General features: G+C 38.2%; 2 protein-coding genes and 1 pseudogene across 2 annotated transcripts; 2 read left to right on the forward strand and 1 right to left on the reverse strand.

The window, feature by feature from the left end:
• Positions 1-6420: 6420 nt before the first annotated feature.
• On the forward strand, positions 6421-7032 carry LOC137728249 (uncharacterized). Its single transcript, XM_068467092.1, has one exon. The coding sequence runs from the start codon at positions 6421-6423 to the stop codon at positions 7030-7032; it is 612 nt and encodes a 203-aa protein (XP_068323193.1).
• Positions 7033-10985: 3953 nt separating this feature from the next.
• Positions 10986-12467, reverse strand: LOC137728250 (uncharacterized). Its single transcript, XM_068467093.1, has 2 exons — positions 12131-12467; positions 10986-11554 (listed from the first exon to the last, which is right to left on the reverse strand). Exons 1-2 carry the CDS (start codon positions 12465-12467, stop codon positions 10986-10988), a joined length of 906 nt encoding a protein of 301 aa, XP_068323194.1.
• Positions 12468-15841: 3374 nt separating this feature from the next.
• On the forward strand, positions 15842-17240 carry LOC137728251 (transcription factor ABORTED MICROSPORES-like; annotated as a pseudogene).
• The last annotated feature ends 200 nt before the right edge of the window (positions 17241-17440 follow it).

Consider the following 17440-nt stretch of genomic DNA (forward strand, 5'->3'; position numbering starts at 1 on the left):
GCGTGGACGCGCCAACAAAAAGGAAAGCGCTCAGCACTTAACGCGCCTCACCCCTCAAATGCGTTGAAGCTTTAAAGCTTAGATGTCCCACCCACGTGGGTGTTGTCGGCCTTGTTGCTAAGCCCAACAACTCTTTCTTCATCTATGGCATGGATTAATTAGATCCAATGTGTAACATCCCACATCACCCAGGGGAGTAGATCTTGTAAGCCTTATATGTATATTCCCATCCTTACCTAGCACGAGGCCTTTTGGGAACTCATTGGCTTCGGGTTCCATCGGAACTCCGAAGTTAAGTGAGTTAGCGCGAAAGCAATCCTAGGATGGGTGACCCACTGGGAAGTTTTCGTGTGAATTCTCAGAAACAAAGCCGTTAGGGCATGGTTGGGGCCCAAAGCGGACAATATCGTGTTACGATGGAGTCGAGCCAGGGATGTGGTAGGGGCCTGGGCCGGGATGTGACAATTTGGTATCAGAGCCAATCCCTGGCCGGAAGTGTGCCGACGAGGACGTCGGGCCCCTAAGGGAGGTGGATTGTAACATCCTACATCACCCAGGGGAGTGGATCTTGTAAGTCTTATATGTATATTCCTATCTCCACCTAGCACGAGGCCTTTTGGGAGCTCACTAGCTTGATTGGAACTTCGAAGTTAAGCGAGTTCGCGCGAGAGCAACCCCATGATGGGTGACCCACTGGGAAGTTCTTGTTTGAGTTCCTACAAACAAAACCGTGAGGGCGTGATCGAGGCCCAAAGTGGACAATATTGTGCTACGGTGGAGTCGAGCCCGGGATGTGGTGGGGGCCTGGGCCGGAATGTGACACAATGGCTCTTTCTGCAGCCCCACTCAAATTTCCTTTTTTTTTTTTTTTTTTTTTAGTTTTATATTTGTAAATTCATTGAATCCAACGACTGAGATCTAATACGATTAAATTCAATTATAAAAAAATTAAAAAAAAGATTTAACGGTCCAAATTTAAATTCAATGGCTAAAATAAGATCAAATATACATCTCTATCATGTATTTCATATTCTTCTATAGTGTTTTATGAGTTTCATGATGTCGATTTAGTGATTTTTCAATATTTATCAGAATCTAAATATTTTTAGATTAAAATATTCATAAAATTAAATTAGGATAGTCTACATAATTTTATTTTTTTTAAGTTAATTAAAAAAAAAACCTAAATTCATTCTTTAATAATCTTGAGCTAAAATTTTAGGCCATAAGGGTTAGATCATAAAAGCTATTATTAGGTTAAAACCTAAATTTTCTGAATTAAGAATTTTAAGTTTTAGATCAAGGGTTAGAGATGATCTTAAAAGCCCAAGTTTTTCATATTTTTTTTTCACATATATGTCTCTCCTTCAATTATTTTGCAGTAAAATCATCATTTCGCCACCTTTTTGCAATGGTGGGGTTATGTGGTTATAAAACTTTTAATTTTTGTACTTGCGTCTTAATGTCTAATCTTTATGACAAGTAGAGGGGACCGCTATACTTGGTGAGAAATAAATAATAAGGTCCCAATTGACTTCTCCAACACTGTTATATCTCATCCCTTATCAACCAGAAAATAGAAAATGGATTCGCTTTATAAGTACTTTTAAACAATGAAATTACTTTTGGATAAATGCTTTTAGACCAAATCTTAACAAAAATGAAAGTTAATTCTGAAAAAGTATTTAAAATGCCTTCAGTAAAAAGCACTTGTTATGTATTTTTTGTTTAAAGCACTTTAAGTATTTTTAAAATTAAAAAATATTTTCTCTAAAAATGATTTCAATAATTTAAAAGAACTTGCTATACAAATCTGAAATCAGTGCATGCATGTTACACATCATTCTCATTGGTTTCTGTTATTTTATTTATTTTGATTTACTTGAATAATTTAGAAACCTTTCAGTTCCCAGTTGCCACTTTGAGTTACATCTCAATGAAGCATTTTCTTGTCGCAAACGTGTAGACCTTAATTGAAAAATAAAAAACTCCCACGACGAAAGTCCACATTTAAAAACTTTAAAAGAATATGCGTCATTTTACTTATATTTATATATTTTGACTGAAAATTCAATTCTTCAACGAGATAAAATAATTCCTTTATTAAGTTTGTACAAATGAGGGGATCATATTTCCGCTTGTTTATATCATGGAAAACATGACTTAGGATTCAATGGCGGCATGTTTAGTTTACAATTTTATTTTTTATTTATAAAAAAAAGTGTATATGCATGTTTTATATTCTCTTGATGTATAGTCCAAAATGTACCATATTATGTTTATTACATGAATTCACGTAGCTCATTTGCCTTTGAATGCACGTGTGTTAAAAAAAGTCTCTTAACACGTGCAAACTGTGTTATTAAAATCAACATGTCGCTTAGCGACGAGTATCAACTTGTTAGCGTTTTAATTGCATTAAATTAAACAATCTTAACGAACTGTTTGCCTGAAGAGAGTTTAGAGAAAAAATATTTGTGGTGTGACATTGTTGGATATGCTGCCAACAAACAAGGTATGTGCAAGTGTGAGTGTATGTTGCACCTCTTTTAACTTCTAAGCCAAGGGACGTGATATGTGATAGTGCCTTATCGAGCTGGTGATGCAAGGATCGGAGTAGACCTTTGAAAACGAGAGAGCATTGATTTGATTGAACAATCACCTCGTCAATAGTTGAATGAGTTAAAGGTCCGTTCTTCTGAACCATATGGTGCGACTGTGTGCAAATTAGACTTTTTGACCTGCCAAACTCAGTGTTGATCGCTGCAAATTCGATCGTTAATTACATACGAACGATCGTAAGAAACTAGGTTAGGTAGTTCAGGTTCTAAACGCCAAATCAGATCATGCAATTTACCTTTCCCATCATTTCCAACTCACATATAACATTTTTAAACATTTTTTTTCTTTTCCTCTCTAAAAAATTATTGAAAAGAGTAAAGACTCACTACGTCATTCTATTTTAAAATGCCTCGTTTAACATATATATTTTTTTAAATTATGTGATCATACCAACTCACAACCCTTTTTGTTTTTAATGTAAATAATATCGTTTGTTAAAAAATATTTCTTTTAAAAAAAATTAAAATGCTTATAAAAAAGAATAAAATAAAAGTTTACAATAAAAGTTTTAAAGTGTTATGTGTGACGTTCCGTCCTGAATTAAAATATATTTTATCTTCGAAAGCATGAAAATAACGATTTTGCCCTTGAAACGATGTGTGGTGGATGTATAAGCAGGCTAAGGAAATGAATCAATTACTTCACCTCCTACTTTCTTGGGTCCATTTGAAATTGTAGGGTTGTTTTTGGACCAAATGGTTAGCCTAAACTTGCAGCCCAATAGGATTTGAGGCAATTTAAAATTGCCCAATTCCATGAGCCACACGCACACACACATGCCCTTCTTCCCGTTTCTCTCTTCCTTTCTCGAACTCTCTTCATGTTCGTACGACCAAACCCTCTAACCTTCAAACATCGTTACACACTCACAGATCGAGTGTAAGGATAACAGTATCGTGCTTCCCTCCACTTCACAAGTTGATCCATACCCTTGGTTGGAGGAGAGGATTTGCAGAACTCGAGATACCCGAGCTCCGCTGAGAGTGTGAAATTGACGTTAAAATAGTGGTTTCATATATAGGTGAGACGTTTCTAGTGGACGAGCGTAGCCAGACAAGACTTGGGGGTTACGACTTGGCTACATACCAGTGAGTGAGCTTTTGGTTTTCTATATATACGTATATATGCTTTACATTTTCCTGGAAATAATTTTAAATGGTCTTTACACTTAAAATGCCATGTCATAATTGCTTTATATTTTAGCATATGAATTTAGTATAGCTTTGCATAATGTTGCAAGACACTGTGGACGCTCAGGTAAGCTTCAGGTGAGTATATTAATGGTAGCGATGGTAATGTGTATGATTATGATGAGTTGCATTTGGTGATTAATATCCTGCACCCCGGTGTTAGTGCTTCGCCCAAGGCCAGGGCCTAGTCTTCACGTGATCGTTCACCTTCCGCACCACATACTCACCTTGGATCCAAGGCAGGTGCCAGCCTGTCGTACATACCACATTAGGTGGTTCCAATTCATAGGTGACTTGAGATACTTCGCACAACCTTCATGTGATCGTAGCACTTGAGTGTATTCATTTACACCTAGCCTGTCGTACAGACCACATTTGGTGGTTCCAACTCGTGTGCAGGACTTGACTGATGAGTTATGGACTCAGCCATATAGGTCACGTTAGGTGACTCCGGCTGATATATTTATTTTATATTGATTCATTCCAACTGGATTACTTATTTATGGTTGAGATGATTGACATGGCATATATCTGATTCTTGTTACTTTCAAGCAGGGTTATTATATACGTATATGGTACTATTTCTAGGAATTATACGATTTTTATGGTGAGGGGTTATTATATTTTTGGAAAGAGAAATGGTTTTTAAAAGTTTTGTTTTTGCCCACTAACACTTTCTGTTTTAAGCCCCTCTAGGTTAGATAGAAGTTCGTGTTGGTGGCTTATGAGGACTCCACGGCGGTTCTAACAGACATCCACCAATGTAGGGTTTCTTTTATGATCTATATAATTAGTAATTAGACTTTTGGACTGCATTCTGATACCTACGCTCTGGTTATGTCTGTGTATTTACACTCTAAGCACTTTCACTCGCACTGATATGCTAGTCTAGTGTAAATTAGCTAGTTGGCTTTTATTTATCCATATTTTTCTATCACTATCACTTCGACACTGCGCACATGGCTTCTTCACCCTCACGTGACGACCAGCATGCCTCGATTTGGGTTAGGGTGTGTCAATTTGGTATCAGAGCTAAGGTTTGGCAGTCCTGCATATTTTGTGAGTATTCTAATTATTTTGATGTCTTATGTCAGAACTATACCGCCTCGTAGAGAGCCCTGCACTTTATTTGAGTCTAACTTCCCCGATATTACTCAACTTGAGGAAGCTATTGCTAATGCCATTCAGTCCTCCTTTCGTCATACCCAGCAGACTCCTTTGGAGACAGTATATAATTTAAAGTTGAATAATTTTGTTGGTACTGAAGGGCCTGAGGGAGCTGAGCGTTGGCTTAATCATGTTGATAAATCTTATCGAGTGATGCAGATGTAGGGGAACTTCCCTGAGGATATATGGGTAGAGACGACCACTTGGTTTTTAGGTGAGGAGCCTGCATCCTGGTGGAGGCAATAATCTTTTCAGTTGACACCAGAGGAAGCTGCAGACTGGGAGATTTTTAAGCAATTATCCCAGAAGAGATTTGTACCTCCAGAGTATATAGATCGTAAGAAGCAAGAATTTACGCATCTAAAGCAAGGGAAAATGTCAGCTAATGAGTACTATAGAAAGTTCACTGATTTGTCTTGGTATTGTCTAGAGATTGCTGAGAATCCTGTTGAGATGCAACGACGATTTAAATTAGGTACTAGGAAGAAATGGCGTTCTATGGCGACCACGACTCCCTTCACCACCTATCAGGAGTTTTATGAGATTCTATTGCGAATTGAGGATTCTGAAAACATGCTTAATGATAGTGAAGGAGAAGAAGAAAAAATATCAGCCAGAAGAAAAATGATAATAAAGATAAAGGGTAGTCATCACAAGGACCTCGCAAGACACAGTGTTTTAAGAGAAGTGGTACTAGTTCAAGTTCTTATAGTGGAGGTTTGAGTTCCATCACGCCGCAAAAGGGCGATCGTACATGCGGTTCTCGCTTTCAAGGACGTAGAGGTTCTAGTGGTTCTAGTGGTCCATTTGCCGTAGATGTAACAATCGACATTTTGGGGAGTGTAGGCAAGGTAACAGAAGATGTTTTACTTGTGGCCAGATGGGACATCGGGCTATCCAGTGCCCACAAAACCAGCAGAAATCCTAACCATCTGCCTTGCCACCACTAGTTCCTATCCAACAGATTCCAGGGTCTAATGGTTATACCCAAACGGGTTATGGTGGAGCATATCACTATCAGGGTGATATAGCTCTATATTCTGGAGAACAACATCAGTATCTACATGACTCGTATCATCAGGGAGGTTATCCCTAGTACCCATGAGGTTATACTCTATATCCTTTGTATTCAGCTGGTGGACCACAATGGTATCCCGGATGACAGTCTCAGAATATTGAAGTTGCTTCTAGCAATGCAGGATTATCGAGGCAGCCTAACTTGCCTGGTCAGGGATGAGGTGCACAGGGACATGGAAATCAAGCTAACAGAGATTGTGGAGGACGACAACAGCAACAAGGCCGTGTTCACCATATCACCTTACATGATGCTCAAAATAACCCCGATCTGATTATGGGTATGTTAAATATCCTTGGCCATTTTGCTAGAATATTAATTGATTATGGGGCTACACACTTTGTTATTTCTCATATGTTTGTTCAGATGACGCAATCTTACCCTACGCCTTTTGGGTATGAGTTAGAGTTTTCGATGCCTAGAGGTGAGACGTGTTATGTTAGTTGGGTATATCAGGGATGTCCTGTTTTGGTGGAGGACATCGCTATGCCAGCTAATTTGGTTCCATTAGATATAGTTGATTTTGATGTTATTCTGGGCATGGATTGGTTACACTACAATCGTGCCAAGCTTGATTGTTATGAGAAGATAGTCACTTTTCATCAACCGGGCTTTCCTGTGGTTACATTTGTGAGCGAGCATAGTGGACTGAGGTACGTCATTATCTCTGCCGCGAGAGCAAAAAGGTTATTGAGGAAAGGTTGTCAGGGGTATTTGGCACATGTGGTATTGAATGATGATACTCCTATTCGTGTGGAAGATGTTCGAGTAGTTAGGCATTTCCCTGACGTATTTCCTGACGATTTACCTGGATTACCACCAGATAGAGAAGTGGAGTTCACCATTGATTTACTTCCAGGTACATATCCTATTTCTTTAACTCTCTATCAAATGGCTCCTGCAAAGTTGAGGGAATTGAAAAGTCAGTTGCAGGAATTGGTTGATAAGGGTTTAATTCAGCCTAGTACTTCACCTTAGGGAGCTCCAATTTTATTTGTACGGAAGAAATATGGAACTTTGAGGTTATGTATAGATTATCGACAGCTGAATCGGGTAATGATTAAAAACCGTTATCTGTTGCCGCGTATAGATGATTTATTTGATCAACTTCGAGGGGCCAGCGTGTTCTCCAAGATTAATTTGAGATCCGGGTACTATCAAATAAAGATCAAAAGTGAAGATGTTCCTAAGACGACATTTAGGGCTCGGGAGTTTCTTGTGATGTCATTTGGGTTAGCTAATGCACCTGCAGCTTTTATGGACCTAATGAATCGAGTATTTAAGCCATATCTCAACATGTTTGTTATCATTTTCATTGATGATATTTTGGTGTATTCTAAGTCTAAAGCAGAGCATACTTGACTTTTCACTTTGGTTTTGAAGAAATTGAGGGAACACCAATTATGTGCTAAGTTTAGCAAATTCCAGTTTTGGTTAAATCAAGTGGCATTCTTGGGGCATGTAATATCAGCCCAGGGTATTAAGATAGACCTCCAGAAGGTAGCTGCCATTGAAAATTAGGAGCAACCCTGAACCGTCATCGAGGTACAGGGTTTCCTCAGCCTAGCAGGTTATTACAGGTGGTTTGTTAAAGATTTTTCAGCTATAGCGTTACCACTGACGAGGTTGACTAGAAAAGATGTTAAATTCGAGTGGGATGATAATTGTGAGCAGAGTTTCCAGCAGCTAAAATATTATCTCACTTACGCACCTGTTTTGGCGCTTCCAGACGACAATGGTAATTTTGAGATTTACAGTGATGCTTCTTTAAATGGCTTAGGCTGCGTATTAATGCAGTGTGGTAGGGTGATTGCATATGCCTCGCGACAGTTGAAGCCACACAAGATGAATTACCCTACCCATGATCTTGAGCTAGCAGCCATCATTTTCGCCCTGAAGATTTGGAGACATTACTTATATGGAGAAAAGTGCAAGATTTTCACAGATCATAAAAGCCTCCAGTACCTATTCACCCAGAAAGATCTTAACCTTCGATAGCGGAGATGGATAAAATTACTTAATGACCGTTTTTGGTGAGTCTGTTGCGAACCGCACAGAGCTTCAGCGCGAGAACTTCGAGGCACGGGGGTTGTCCATATCCACCTTATCGGACGAAATCGAGGCGTTGAGGCTGAAATGGGTGGTGCCCCGTCGCCAAATCAGCCTCTCAATTTGCTGAGTCATGTCCAGGTCAAACTCGGAGTGACGTAATTGACCAAGTTGCAACGCGAGTTGTGAGATCTCGGGTTGTGGTGGTGGTAATTGGAAGTGTAGTAAACAGACGTATAGGAGGTCTAGGAGTGTGAATTAAGCAATACTGGGTTATTGGGGACGAAGAAAACATCCTTCACCCCAGATCCTCTTTTTCACTTTTAAAGTTTTTAATTATTAAAAAATTTGAGTTTTTTTTATTAACTAATTCTTTTATTATTATTATTTTTATTTACTTGGTACAAGGTTAGCAGCCACATCAGCACAAATGTAGATCTTATATATGCCAAGTCATCACTCAACGGTTAATTTAACAAATTTTCTAACGGATGTTTGAAATTGAAAAAAAAAATAGAAGTAAATGTATGACACACCCCAACCTAAGTCGAGGCATGCTGGTCATCACATGAGGGTGACGAAGCCATGTGCACAGTGTGGAAGTGATAGTGATAGAAAAATATGGATAAATAAAAGCCATCTAGCTAATTTACACTAGACTAGCATATCAGTGCGAGTGAAAGTGCTTAGAGTGTAAATACACACACATAACCAGAGCGTAGGTATCAAAATGCAGTCCAAAAGTCTAATTACTAATTATACAGATCATAAAAGAAACCCTACATTGGTGGATGCCTGTCAGAACCGCTGTGGAGTCCTCGTGAGCCACCAACACGAACTTCTATCTAGAACCTAGAGGGACGCAAAACAGAAAGTGTGAGTGGGCAAAAACAAAATTTTTTAAAACCATTTCTCTTTCCAAAAATATAATAACCCCTCACTGTAAAACTCGTATAATTCCCAGAAATAGTACCATATACATATATAATAACCTTGCTCGAAAGTAACAAGAATCAGATATATGCCATGTCAATCATCTCAACCATAAATAAGTAAGCCACGTGGAATGAATCAATATAAAATAAATATATCAGCCGGAGTCACTTAACGTGACCTGTACAGCTAAGTTCATAACTCATCAGTCAAGTACTGCACACAAGTCGGAACCACCAAATGTGGTCTGTACGACAAGGTAGGTGTAAATGAATATGCTCAAGTGCTACGATCACGTGAAGACTATGTGAAGTATCGCAAGTCATCTACGAATCAGAACTACCTAATGTAGTCTGTACGACAAGCTGGCATTTGCCTTGGATTCAAGGTGAGTGTGGTGTAGGAGGTGAACAATCACGTGAAGGCTAGGCCCTGGCCTCAGGCGGAGCACTAACACCGGGGTGTAGGATATTAATCACCAAATGCAACTCATCATAATCATACACATTACCATCGCTACCATCAATATACTCACTTGAAGCTTACCTGAGCGTCCATAGCGTCATGCAACATTATCCAAAGCTATACTAAATTCATATGCTAAAATATAAAGCAATTATGACATGGTATTTTAAGCGTAAAGACCATTTAAAACTATTTCTGGGAAAATGTAAAGTATATATACGTATATATATAGAAAATCAAAAGCCCACTCATTGGTATGTAGTTGGGTCGTAACCCCTAAGTCTCGCCTGGCTGCGCTCACCTATATGTGAAACCACTATTTTAACGTCAATTTTAAGTACATAACCAAAACTGTGTAATAATTTCTCATACGTTGCTCAATTGAGGTATTTGAATACACCATTATGGCCTACTCAACCCCACGAGCATCCCTATATTTTTAGAAAAATTTTCCAACGTCCCACGCGATCACACGAGCCGGCCATGCGTAAGCACATGCCTGGCACGCTGATGGTAACCCTAACGCCGTTAAGGAATATTCCATTAAATAATAGGATATTCCGTTAAATATACCTGACGTCGTTAAGAATATTCTATTAAAGTTGACGGAATATACTCTGTCTTCTCTGGTGATTCGTCGGAATCCTTCGCCGGTGGTCGTTGCACTCGCTGGTTTCTGGAAAAACTTTGAATCTCAATATCTCTATCGTTTCAATTTATATCAAATTGAAGCCTTGAACTAGAAGAACACGATCTTACCTTTCAAAGGTTCTAAAATCAACGGAATATGGTCGGAAAAATCTTTCGACCGTCCGTCTAAACCTGCATCTCAATAAACCCGAGTATTTCCACGTCAAAACTACTTTAAAATTGTTCCCACGTACTAGAGAAGTTAGAAAAATACCTTCTTAGGTCTCAAAACTAACTAAAACCTTCGCGATTGTGTCGGAGAATTTCACACTCCTCATCGAAGCTCGAGTATCTCAAGTTCGTAAATCCTCTCCTCCAACCAAGGGTACGACTCGACTTGTGAAGTCTAGGGAAGCACGATAGTGTTATCCTTACACTCGATCTGTGAGTGTGTGACGATGTTTAAAGGTTAGAGGGTTTGGTCGTACGGACGTGAAGAGAGTTCGAGAAAAGAAGAGAGAAACGGGAAGAAGGGCTATCTGTGTGTGTGTGTGGCTCATGGAATTGGGCAATTTTAAATTGCCTCAAATCCTATTGGGCTGCAAGTTTAGGCTAACCATTTGGTCCAAAAACAACCCTACAATTTTAATTGGACCCAAGAAAGTAGGAGGTGAACTAATTGGTCCATTTCCTTAGCCCGCTTATACATCCACCATACATCGTTTCAAGGGCAAAATTATCATTTCCACGTTTTCGAAGATAAAATATGTTTTAATTCGAGACGGGTCATCATAACCTACCCCTTTAAAAAAAATTTCGTCCCCGAAATTTTTTGTACAATACATAATAAACCACTAATATCCATAAAATAAGCGCGGATACATATCTCGCATACAATCATTTGTTTCCCAAATAGCCTCATCCACTGAATGGTTTCTCCATAAAACTTTCACCAAGCGAGCAGTTTTGTTCCTTAGAACTTTATCCTTCCAATCCAAAATCGTCACTGGCTCCTCGTCATAAGTCAAATCTGGATTAATTTCTAATGGCTGAGGCGGTAATACGTGTGACGGATCAGAAACATAATGGCAAAGCATAGAAACATGAAAAACATCGTGTACTTTCGCCAGTTCTGGAGGCAACTCAAGTCTATAAACAACTTCGTCGACTCGCTCGGTGATCTGGTAAGGTCCAATGTAGCGAGGACTCAACTTACCCTTTTTACCAAACCGCAGTACACCTTTCCATGGAGATAATTTAAAAAATACCCAATCTCCCACATTATACACCCTATCAGTAGCATGTCTGTCATCTAGACTCTTTTGTCGATCCTGGGCCTCTTTCATGTTAACTTTAATTACCTGAATATTCTGGGTAGTCTCATCCACAATCTCTAGGCCTACTAAGGCCCGCTCACTAACTTCTGATCAACAAAGAGGAGTACGACAAGATTTACCGTATAATGCCTCAAAAGGTGACAACCCAATGCTAGAATGATAGCTATTATTATAGGCAAACTCCATCAAATCTAAACGCTTAAGCCAAGCGTCGTCGAATTATAGCATTGAAGATCTTAACATATCTTATAATGTCTGGATGGTTCTCTCGGATTGCCCGTTTGTGTGCAAATAATACGATGTACTATAAAGTAATCTTGAACCAAGAGCTTCATGAATGCCACCCAAAACTTAGAAGTGAAACTAGGATCCCAATCAGAAATGATACTAACCGGAACCCCGTGGTATTTAACGATCCCTGCTATAAATAACTCAGCTAATCGGCTTAAGGAATAGTTTTCTCGAACATATATAAAATGTGCTACTTAGTAAGCCGATCCACTATCACCCAAGTGCCATCATATCCATTTCGCGTATAGGAAGTTTGTACATGAAATCCATAGTGATATTTTCCCATTTCCATTGGGGAACAGGAAGTGGTTGTATCAATCCAAAAGGTTTTTTTCTTTCAACTTTAAGTTGCTAGCAAATTGCACACCTACTCACATATTCAACGATCTCTCTTTTCATGCCCGACCAATAGTAGAAAAGTCCAATGGTGTGATATATCTTGGTACTCCTAGCATCCATCGCATAAGCCGATATATGTGCTTCATCGAGAATATCTTTCTTTAATTCTGTAATATTCGACATGTATATTCGACTTCCCTGTATAAGCATGCCATCAGATTCCTGAATTCTGAGATCTTTCTTCTTCCCTCGTGACACTACCTCTGTTAATTCCTGGGATTCCTCATCCTCTGCTTGAGCCTCTAGCACATGATCAATTAAAATTGGTCTGACTTGGAAATTGGCAAGTAAGGCTTCTTCTCGATCCATCACCTCGAAATCAACTCTAGTAGATCTCAATTCTATAAGGAGAGGGTTATGGCAAGCATATAAAGCATTAAGTCGACCGTGTGATTTCCTACTAAGTGCATCTGCCACCACATTTGCACAACTAAGATGATGGCCAGGGCACAGTCCTTCACGTGATGTTCACCTCTCGCACCTTACGCTCATCTTGGACTCAAGGTAGGTGCACAGGCTTGTTGTACAGACCACTATAGGTGGTTCCAACTCGTAGGTGACCCGCGATTATTCGCCCAGTCTTCACGTGATCGTAGCACTTGAGCGTACTTATTTACACCCAGTCCTGTCGTACAGACCACTAGAGGTGATTTCGACTCGTGTGCAGGGATGTTTGATGAGCTATAAATTAAGTCGTTCAAGTCACTATAGGTGACTCCCGACTTGTATGCTAATATTGATTGATGAGATATGGATAACTGCACCCCGGTGTTAGTGCTCCCGCCTGTGACCAGGGCACAGTCATTCACGTGATGTTCACCTCCTGCACCTTATGCTCACCTTGGACTCAAGGTAGGTGCACAGGCCTGTCGTATAGACCACTATAAATGGTTTCGACTTGTAGGTGACCGGCGATTATTCGCCCAGTTTTCACGTGATCGTAGCACTTGAGCGTACTTATTTACACCCAGTCCTGTCGTACAGACCACTAGAGGTGGTTTTGACTCGTGTGCAAGGATACTTGATGAGATATGGATAAGTCGTACAGGTCACTAGAGATGACTCCCGACTTATATGTTAGTATTGATTGATGAGACATGAGTACAATCGTACGGGTCACATTAGGTGATTCTGGCTGATGTATCATTTTATATTGATTAAGTTCATTTGGCCTACTTATTAATGCATTGTAGAGTCTATGGACATGGCATACTTGTGGTTTTGACCATTTTTTAGCATAGTTGGATATATATATGTGTGTTGTACTGTCCTATAGAAAACGATAAGGGAATTACAGTGAGAGGTTATTACTGATAGAAAGGTAATAGTTTTGGGAAGCTTGGTTTTACTGTTTACTCACACTTTTTGTTTTATACCCCCTTTTAGGTTTTAACTGCTGAGTTCGTATCGACGAGAATATGTGGCTAATCTTAGTATTGGTGGCTACTTTTAAGGGTATGATTCTTACCCACATTACTGTACTTTACTTATGCTCTGACATCGCGTGTGAAATGGGTTCGTTCCCACTCGTAGCGCACTTTGGTATTTAGACACTGTTAGCTTCAAATTTATCCTCATTTTATACACTATCACACTTTATGGCTTCGTCACCTTCCAGGTGTCGGCCAACACAGCTCGATTTGGGGTCCTAGTGGACATTCCGGGTCGGGATGTGTCATACATTTCCGTACATGCATTTATGCTCATTACAATATATTAAAGTACAAACGTTTCGGTATAAAGAAGTCAATTTAATATATTTCGATACATTCATTTTTGTACACTTATGTATTTACATATTTCTATGTCATTAATTTCTTTTTATGTTTTCTCATTTAGATTTCTTTATAATTAAAAGAACTAAAATGTGCATATTAATAAAATCAACATTTTAATGTGTAGATATTAAAAAAAAAATAGAATTTTAATTTTAATTAAAGTACACTTCAGAGAATCAAAATCAATATGTATTTTAACACCAATTTTTGTTTTTAAATTTCAATCTTTTTTGAGGACTTATGTTAAAAACCCCTTTAATTATCTGTTGCTAATTGTAATTAAGTTCATATTAATCTCTCTATCTCTTCTTTGTGTGACAAATTTACAGATTTTTTTTATATTTTAATTTAGGTTCATTGAGTGGATGGATTGTTGTTGTTCTGGAACTAATGGAAACACTCAGACAAATGGAGGACAAGAGCTTCTTTTTCCAGTTTATGTTGTTCCATGCAGGGATATAATGCAGCACTTAAGAACCAATTCTTGTGATCTTCTTGCCCAGCTTCCTTCTTCCCTGCCCTTAGAGCATTTCTAGTGGAATTCCTATATAACGACAGCTACCGTATAAAATGAGTATAAAACAAATATAGGGATATAATGAATTTCCAATGAATCGGAAAGTGAGTCCCTAAAGTATAGGGACTCGCTAGATAATTGGTGTATGTACCCACAGTATAAGGACACTATAGGGACTGAAATAGTGGACCCAATAAGACAATTTAAGTGGAAAAGCAGACGTGGGTCTTAGTCACATGACCTTGTCTTTTTTTTTTTTTTCTTTTCAACCGTTTAAAATGGAGGGTTCATATTGATTCTTGCTTTTCAATTTTTTTTTACCATTGAAAAATCAATGCCTCTAATTAAATAACCGTTTGAATTTACATTACTCTCTCATGTTGGTTTTCAAATTCTTTTGTTTTCTCTTTTCATAATGCATCCGTTGAAATATTAATATTTTAACCACGACCTGATGACCCAGTAGTAAATGATGGAGTGTGAGGCTTCCTTCAAATTAAAAACTGGAGGTCTTGGGTTCGAAACCCGCTGCTAGTGTGGAAGCCATATTGTGGCTAGGGGGAGGCTGAAATGCCTCTGTGAGTCTTCCCGGCCCTTGAAAGGGATGGATAACTGTGGCTTGCCACCAGTTGTCCCCCTTTTTAAAAAGGAAAAATAAAATTAATATTTTCAATTTGGATTACTCTTTCATTTTGTTCTCTCATCATTCCTATAAATACCAAATTATCTAACCAAAACTTACCACAACTTCATCTCCTATACTCAGTTCACTCGTACTCAATTCACTTATTCTAGTTACGTTTTTATGAAGGAAAAAATTAGTGTTAGAATTTGAATTTTTTTTGGTTAAAATGTTCACAAAAATATTTTACGAGAACGTAATATTAACACAAACAAAAAATATGCACCTGATCAAATTATCACATAAAATTGTAAAAACATCAAATTTAGGGATTTTGCTATAAGGACTCTCCCATTGGAAGCAATATTCCTTTAGAGACACAAAGATTTCCTTTAAGTCCTTAAATGAGTACTCAAAGGTGATGGCAGGAGTCCCTAAATAAGGATTTCTATTGGAGATGCTCTTAGACTCTGGGTAACTATAAATATTAATTAGCCTTAATTTTCGTATTTTTTAATCATTTAATCAATTATAATTAGTACTAAGTTGTGTTTGCAAGGATTTGTGCACAGGCATTAATTTCAAACAGCTCATTTGGTTAAACTCTACTAATATAGATTTTTTTTTCTTTTAAAAAATAGAGGAACAACAAGTGGTAGGTTATAGTTATCCACCCTTTCGGGGCCAGAAGAGGCTATGATATAGTCGTCGTCCAATTCTTTTAGATATTTATAAGAAAAAAAAATATCCTCCTTATCGAGCACATATGTGGAGAATTGTTATTGATATTCCAAAAATCTAATAGTGCACTCCAAAATTTCTATATTTAGTAAGAAAAATAGTCTAATGAGAAGTTCACAATTAAATTTTTGAAGTGCCAATAATTGTTGCCTATGTAACTCTATCATCCTCATCACTTATATTTTGCAGGAAAGAGATGAGACTAGGGTTTTGGTTCCAAGTAGTGGAGGGTTGATTGAGCTGTTTGCCTCCAAAGATGTATGATATGTATGATGCTTCACTTCTAAACCTTCCTTTTAATTTGTTATTTTAGACTTTTACGTGGAGAAATTCTTGCATATGCGTGCCCATATGTGTCACCTCTCACACAAAATGTGAGTCTGAGTTAGATCCACATACAAGGGTTTTGTATGCAAACGTTTGCATGCTAGAATTTCTCATGTACATGATATGAACCAATCACATGAAACATTGTGTCCTACATAAGTTTTGTAAGAGATGGGGTATGTAAGTGTCACAATAGTTTTTGCCAGCAACTATCAAATTCACACATTACAATTTATAAGTGTTCATTAATACGCTTTCTTCTTCTTTTCTTTTTTCCCTTTTTTTTTTTTTTTTTTCCCCACTTTCACAGGTCTCTGAAGACCAACAAGTGATTGATTTTATCACTGTCCAATGCAACATTTCACATGAGCAAGACATCCTGCTCAATGCAAGCACAAAAACAAGCTTCACTGTTGATATAAACAACATGAGCAGTGACATAAGACACACGCATTTCTAGTAGATGAAAATGAAGGAAATGATCATCTCAACAACATTCATAGGTTCCAGCAACAACCTGTTTTTCCCGCAATGGCATTGGATCACATTTCGAATTTGCCAAGCGATATCTCAGTTGACCGAATCCACCTATGCAGCACTTTCCCAATGAATTTCCTCCAAAATAGTAACAATGATATTGTCTATAATTTTGATCTAGGTTCACATGAGTCTTTGGGTGAGGTGAGGCTTCAAGCTGATAGTGATGCACACAAATTGCATAATAATATTCGAGTTTGGAGCAGCAAGTTGTTGATGATCAAGACTCAATTAAACACAAGGGTGGAAGAACTGCAAATCATTCAGCTTCAGATTGTACTGATCAATTTGATGACGACGGTGGCACAAATTATAGGAGGAGAACAGGAAAAAGGCCTCAATCCAAAAACCTTGTGGCTGAGAGGAAGAGAAGGAAGAAACTTAACGAAAATCGCTCTTTGGTTCCCAACATTTCTAAGGTGATGATCATGGTCTTCTATCAAGATCATTATCAATAAGGCAATAACATGCACCACCTCTACAATTACCATACTTCTTGGTACCACTTACAACATCTTTATAATTAGTTGATCATTATCTACTCAATTCATGTATCAATTAATTAGACGTGCGTATTCGGTTTCTTTCACTTCATGTAGTACGAACTTAATTATAATGGTGATTTTAAATGCTTCATGTTGTTGATTTTTCTTCTATTGGTGGAGGCGGAGTTCGAACATATAGAAAAAATAAGTTAGAACTTCTCGAAAATAACGCGAAAATATTTTGTGATTTAGAACTTCGCAAGACACACGCAGAG

This window comes from Pyrus communis, chromosome 3, assembly GCF_963583255.1.
Source record: "Pyrus communis chromosome 3, drPyrComm1.1, whole genome shotgun sequence".
Lineage (NCBI taxonomy): Eukaryota > Viridiplantae > Streptophyta > Magnoliopsida > Rosales > Rosaceae > Pyrus > Pyrus communis.

Excerpts from the sequence above, each read along its gene's own strand:
- LOC137728249 (XM_068467092.1), top strand. The coding sequence starts at position 6,421 with ATGACGCAATCTTACCCTACGCCTTTTGGGTATGAGTTAGAGTTTTCG.
- LOC137728250 (XM_068467093.1), bottom strand. The coding sequence starts at position 12,467 with ATGGATCGAGAAGAAGCCTTACTTGCCAATTTCCAAGTCAGACCAATT. Across the intron at positions 11,555-12,130 it reads AGAGATCGTTGAATATGTGA|AAGTTAGTGAGCGGGCCTTA; the intron begins GTAGGTGTGCAA and ends TTTGTTGATCAG.